General features: G+C 57.1%; 1 protein-coding gene across 1 annotated transcript; it reads left to right on the top strand.

The window, feature by feature from the left end:
* Positions 1-488: 488 nt before the first annotated feature.
* Positions 489-3,162, top strand: LOC120698393 (pyruvate decarboxylase 1-like). Its single transcript, XM_039981970.1, has 5 exons — positions 489-1,166; positions 1,291-1,454; positions 1,544-2,194; positions 2,295-2,412; positions 2,519-3,162. The coding sequence occupies exons 1-5, from the start codon at positions 633-635 to the stop codon at positions 2,876-2,878; spliced, it is 1,827 nt and encodes a 608-aa protein (XP_039837904.1). The 5' UTR covers positions 489-632; the 3' UTR covers positions 2,879-3,162.
* The last annotated feature ends 3,546 nt before the right edge of the window (positions 3,163-6,708 follow it).

Genomic DNA, 6,708 nt, shown 5'->3' with positions numbered 1-6,708 from the left:
CTTATAATTTCGGCGACTCCTGGCTGCAGCGGGCGCAGGACAGTGGCGGGCCCTAGCACTATTTATTGTCACGCTGGCTTCTCACCCACTAGGAGCACGCGTAGTCTCTCCCAGCCGGCGTGGGCGGGCGACTTGTGAGACGTCCACTATCTTCTCTCTCCTCGTTTCTCTCTCCTCCACGTAGATATCAACCCGCTTGCAGCCCATCATAATACTTGCTCTTAGTGGTACTCCACTGACACCAATTAGGCAACATAACGCGCCGGAAGCTACATGAAGCCCAAGGTTTGGGGGATCTCTGGTTATCCCGGCCCACAGCAAAAACACCGCCAATACGAAGCCAATTGCCATCCACCTGCCAGCTTTGCCGCCATTCACTGGCCACTTTGGCCGCTTGCCGGCGCGGCAGCCAGCCTTGGCCCTTGAGCGAGGAGCTTCTTTCTCCCGCGCTATATAAACCCCACGAATGCTCACTACTCGCCACCCACCGCACCGCAAACCTCGTACGATTCGATCAGGAAAGCGTTCGAGTCCACAGCAAAGTCGAGTGCTCGTTAATCAAAAAAAAAAAGTCGAGTGCTCGAGTCACGTCAGCTCCTCGAAGTCTCTCTCCTCTGCATTCTTCGCGGGCCATGGAGACGCTCCTGGTCGGCAACCCCGCCAACGGCGTGGCGAAGCCGATGTGCACCGGCGTCGGCGCGCTGCCCGTGGCCAACTCCCACGCCGTCATCGCCGCGCCGCCGCCGGCCGCGGTGGCCCCGGCGGGCGCCACGCTCGGCCGCCACCTGGCGCGCCGGCTCGTGCAGATCGGCGCCTCCGACATCTTCGCCGTCCCCGGGGACTTCAACCTCACCCTGCTCGACTACCTCATCGCCGAGCCGGGGCTCACCCTCGTCGGCTGCTGCAACGAGCTCAACGCCGGGTACGCCGCCGACGGCTACGCGCGCTCCAGGGGCGTCGGCGCCTGCGCCGTCACCTTCACCGTCGGGGGCCTCAGCGTGCTCAACGCCATCGCCGGCGCGTACAGCGAGAACCTCCCCGTCATCTGCATCGTCGGCGGGCCCAACTCCAACGACTACGGCACCAACCGCGTCCTCCACCACACCATCGGTCTCCCGGACTTCTCCCAGGAGCTCCGCTGCTTCCAGGCCATCACCTGCCACCAGGTGCGCGTGCGCGCGCCGCCGGACGCGTCGTCTTCCCTTCCCCGCTCTCTGTTCATTTCGTCGAACACCTCTGTTCTGTTCGGCATCGTTGACGCCACGCTACATGTATTTGTATTGTGTGCAGGCCGTCGTGAACAACCTGGACGACGCGCACGAGCAGATCGACACGGCCATCGCGACGGCGCTAAGGGAGAGCAAGCCAGTGTACATCAGCGTCAGCTGCAACCTCGCCGGCCTCTCCCACCCGACGTTCAGCCGGGAGCCAGTGCCCATTTTCATCTCACCAAGGTAGTGCATGTCGATTTATCTATCTCAACCAATTTCTACCTCCTAACATCAGATCGTGAGCGCAATCGTATCGTTTCCTGTTCCATCAGATTGAGCAACCAGGCGAACCTGGAGCACGCCGTCGAGGCGGCGGCGGAGTTCCTGAACAAGGCCGTGAAGCCGGTGATGGTGGGCGGCCCCCGGATCCGGGTGGCCAAGGCCACGAAGGCGTTCGCCGGCATCGCGGACGCCAGCGGGTACCCGTTCGCGGCGATGCCCTCCGCCAAGGGCCTGGTGCCGGAGCACCACCCGCGGTTCATCGGCACCTACTGGGGCGCCGTGAGCACCTCCTTCTGCGCCGAGATCGTCGAGTCCGCGGACGCCTACCTCTTCGCGGGCCCCATCTTCAACGACTACAGCTCCGTGGGCTACTCGCTCCTGCTGAAGCGGGAGAAGGCCGTCATCGTGCAGCCCGACCGCGTGGTCGTCGGCAGCGGCCCGGCGTTCGGGTGCATCCTCATGGGCGAGTTCCTCGGCGCGCTGGCCCGGCGGCTCAGGCGCAACACGACGGCGCACGACAACTATCGCCGCATCTTCGTCCCCGACCGCGAGCCGCCCGCCGGCAAGCCCGACGAGCCCCTCCGGGTGAACATCCTCTTCAAGCACATCAAGGGCATGCTCTCCGGCGACACCGCGGTGGTCGCCGAGACCGGCGACTCGTGGTTCAACTGCCAGAAGCTCAGGCTCCCCGAGGGCTGCGGGTACGCGCCTCCCCCGCCGGTCACCATCTCGGAACCGTGCGCGTTCGGTCTCTCTTCAGTCGTTAAAGTTCGGTAACGAAAGGCTGGTGACTCTGAACAGGTACGAGTTCCAGATGCAGTACGGGTCGATCGGTTGGTCGGTCGGCGCGACGCTCGGGTACGCCCAGGCGGCCAAGGACAAGCGCGTCATCGCGTGCATCGGCGACGGGAGCTTTCAGGTACGCCATCGGAACCGCCCCACCAGGTGCTCTGTTTCTTCTTCTTTTTTTTTCAGTCATCATGGCGTGCCCGTGTGCTCACGCGCGGCCTAGCTGGCGCCGGCAGGTGACGGCGCAGGACGTGTCGACGATGCTGCGGTGCGGGCAGCGGAGCGTCATCTTCCTCATCAACAACGGCGGGTACACCATCGAGGTGGAGATCCACGACGGCCCGTACAACGTGATCAAGAACTGGGACTACACGGGCCTGGTCGACGCCATCCACAACTCGGACGGCAGCTGCTGGACCAAGAAGGTCCGGACGGAGGGGGAGCTCAGGGAGGCGATCGCGACGGCCACGGGCGCCAAGAAGGACTGCCTCTGCTTCATCGAGGTGATCGTGCACAAGGACGACACGAGCAAGGAGCTTCTCGAGTGGGGCTCCAGGGTCTCGGCTGCCAACAGCAGGCCGCCCAACCCGCAGTGATCCGCAGCTCACCGAGCTCTTTCGGCCGTCCTGCGATGGCGCCTTCGGCAGCGCTCCAGTCTCCGACCTATTTTCAGCCAGTTCATTTGTCCGTCTTGCTTTGAGCAGCCCTCTTTTTTTTTTTTTGAATTAATATATGTTGTCCACGGCGATGGGGCTGCCGGTCCTATGATAATGCTCGCAATTCAGTTGCTTGGATTTGAGTTCTAGTGTAAATTATTTGCAATCTGTATTTGCTGCATATGAATGGATCAATAACATGAACTGGAAAAGCTTCACCCTGACCTCCCCAGCGCAGTCGCTTGCAAAGATGAACAGCTTCCTGCGGGCCGACCCACGAAAGAACATGTTCGCGGGGGCACGGTTACGGCCTGCTCGGTCTGCTGCTGAGCTTTTCTTATCATCTTATGTTTTTTATGTATAGCAGGAGGGGATGCTCATCCCCTACTGATTTGGTATATAACTTAGAAAAGGAAAATCTTTTCAAAGAGCTCTTATAGAAAACAAAAATGGTGAGAAAGAAAATCAAACTAAGCAAGAAAATTACAAAGTTGTTTATCCACTCTGCTAAAAGATCTGGATGCTTGGGCTTCACACAATGCTAAAGTAGGGTGACTTCTTTCTAGAAGATGGTTCGGCAATTGAACATCGAAACTCGCTGATTCTGGAAAATGACATTATCCCTTGAGGTCCACATGGTCCAGCCGAGTACAACAATTATGCTCATGAAGATAGGCGTCTGTAATTGAGCTTTGAAGTTATCGATTTCCTCAAAGATTGTTGCTTGATGAGGGACCTGTAACTGAATGAGATTCCAGCACGAAGCGGCAAAATGATAATGTAGAAATAGATGTTCAAGGTTTTCTTCCATGCATGTGTTACAAAGTTCTCGCATTCATATGAGTCCAGTACCATTGTTTTTCTTCTTCTTCTTTCTTTTTTCTGAAACAAGTACCAATGTTCTTCTTTTGAGTATGTTTCTAATTTTAGTTTTTTTTAGGGAAAGGCGTACTGCTTATATTAAAGAGCGTTTACAGCAGTACAAACTCCATCTGGTGGAGTGATAAACCACATATGTCTACCAAAACTCTCATGCACCGACCCTTTAGCTAGTCTATGAGCATCTCCATTAGCTTCCCTACCTTCATGAGTAAACCTAACCTCAGTGAAGTCCTCCGCTCTTGCTTTGATTTCGCGAATAATATATCCATAAGCTCCCATTGCAGTTCCTTGCAAATTCCGAACCACATTCAGGCAATCCGACGCCAGCTTGAATTTTTGGAGCACCAGATCGCTAGCCAGCACCATCCCTTCACGACATGCCATCGCCTCTGCCATCTCCGGGTCAGTTATACCTTCCATCACCAGTGCCGAGGCTCCTAGGAAATTGACAGCCTCGTCACGAGCCACAACCACCACTGTGAACTTGGTTGCGTTCTTCGCGAGAGCCGCATCAACATTGATCTTTCCGAACCCGGGTGGTGGCGGAATCCAACCAGGTTGCTTGGCTTGGGCCGGTTTCCACTCTTTCTGCACCGGTTTGCTCTCGGTCAGATCAACCAAGAATCTTTCCACAAAACAATGTGTCGATAATGGGCTCTGGTAATTATTCTCATGGATGATCTTCCGCTTAGCATACCAGATCACCCACATTGTGACCACCATCTTCACTAGCACATCATGGCTCAGTGAATTCATCGTTTCATGAAGCCATCCTCGAGCATCTTGCTGCTGTGTAGAGCTAATGAAATCAACATCTCTTCACTCTGCAGCGCCCATACACACCTCGCCTGATGGCACTCAATTAAGGAGTGCTTCCACGAGTCCAGTCCTCCACACACAACACACCTGCTGTCTGGGTCCATGTGTCGTTGATGTTGAACGTCTTCTTGTCGGTGTCCCGACCCGGGGGCCCGGATCCCAACTAGTAAATGCCGCGTGTTTCCTCGTCCCAGATGATGATGCAAGAGACAACACAGTAACGCACGGTTTATCCTGGTTCCGGCCACGGGGCCGTACGTCCAGCAAAGGGGGTGTGCGAGGGCACTGTATTATCTTGCACCCGATGTGCTTGCAGTAGGGGGTACAAGCAAGGCGAGAGAGGGAGGGAAGCTCCCAGGTCTCTGCTAGAAGAGGAGTCGGGTATGGCGATGATCGTGAATGTAGGTGATCGCAGTAGCTGAGGCCCAGAAGTGTCTTAGCGTCCTCCGAGAGAGAGAGAGAGAGCGAGAGAAAACCAGAGAGTCTAAAGGAAGCCCGCCTCCTCCTTTTATAGTCACAAGGAGGGGCGGTGCACATGAGTGGGGGCGTGAAAGTGGTCATTTCCCCCCGAATCGCGGGGTACAGTGGCCGAATACTGTAGGAAGTACACTGTGGGGCATGGCGTCAGGCGCGCCAGTCGTCCTGGATATCGTCCTTGTTCTTACGGAGATCGCGCCGGCGTTCTGCCAGCCCCTGCAAGTGGCGTGACGGCGTTTCGTGGGCCCTGCAGGTCAGGGTCCGGCGTGCTCCAGCGGTGGCATTCTGCGGGCCCCGTAGGTCAAAGTCTTGTATGCACCAACAGTAGCGGGGCACGCGGCGGTCCCGGACCCCCTGGTCGGAGTACTGGCGTGCACATTAGAAGGTCCGGGAGGCACGTGGAAGTCCCGGACCCCTCGAGGGGGGTCCGGGGCCCCGACTGTGGTGACGGGCGTCCCTCTTCGAGGGGTTCGTGGCGACACCAGACCTCCTCCCCAGCGGAAGATGGGCCCGGGGCCATACGTATGATGAGGTGGAGTCCGGTCAACCGGAGTTGGCAGAATAGTAACGGGGACTGTGCTGAGCGCGTCTTGTCCCGCGTCGCAGGCTCTACAGTGCCGCCACAGCGTCCGAGATGGCGGAGCAGTGACCGGAGGTGATGGATGGGACTCCTGTCACAGCTACTGTGGGAATGGCTGCCTGACGCCGCCTGTCCTGAGCACTGTGGAAGAGTGATGGGCATTCAATGCCTCCGTACGGCGAGCGGTTGGGCGGCGGGGCCGTTCGTCCCTTGTGCCGAGGGGTGGCCTCGAGCGAGGCGGAGATGACTTACCCGCTCGAGGGTAGATTCACTACCCTCGAGCGAGGTGGAGATGCGTTGCGCGGTCGAGGGTCCCGAGGGGAGCCCTCGAGCGAGGCGGAGATGAGTGACCCGCTCGAGGGTAGATCCGCTACCCTCGAGCGAGGCGGAGATTGTCCGGCGGGCCTGAGAGGGGTGCGAATGGTCCACATGCTGGGCTTCTTTGAGTCCTTTCCTTTCTTCCAGATTTGGAAGGAGGCCGTGGGCCTTCGTGGGCCCAGTTGCCTTAACATGTATTTGCATTTTGAAGCGGTCTGAGTACCCCAATTAGGGTGTCCCTAATTGTGGTACCCGACACTTCTGTTGGGATCGATTGCCGAGCGAGGCGCCACAGGAATTGGCGCAACTTGGATGGAACTTGAACTTGCCAAATATTTGTCCACCCCTTGCGCTCGGCTGAACAGTCTGATCTACCTGGATTGTGCTCGATCCAGTCCGTTCGCTTCTCCCGGTTGCTCACAAGCATCTGATAGGCTGATCTTATGGTGAAAACACCCGTCTTCTCGTAGTGCCATGCCCAAAAGTCCACTTGTCTTCTGGTACTTAGTGGAATACTAGCAATTGCTTCCCAATCCATTGGCAAAAAAGATTGTTTCAGCCTCTGCATATCCCAGCATCCAATCGTGTTATCAATAAGATCACTCACCATTCTCATGTTGTTTCCTTGTAACCTGGAAATAGGTCTCATAAGCTCATCTCTTGGGATCCAGTTCATCGCCCAAATGTCAGTTGC

This window comes from Panicum virgatum, chromosome 3K (assembly GCF_016808335.1).
Source record: "Panicum virgatum strain AP13 chromosome 3K, P.virgatum_v5, whole genome shotgun sequence".
Lineage (NCBI taxonomy): Eukaryota > Viridiplantae > Streptophyta > Magnoliopsida > Poales > Poaceae > Panicum > Panicum virgatum.
This window is presented reverse-complemented; position numbering and strand designations above follow the sequence as displayed.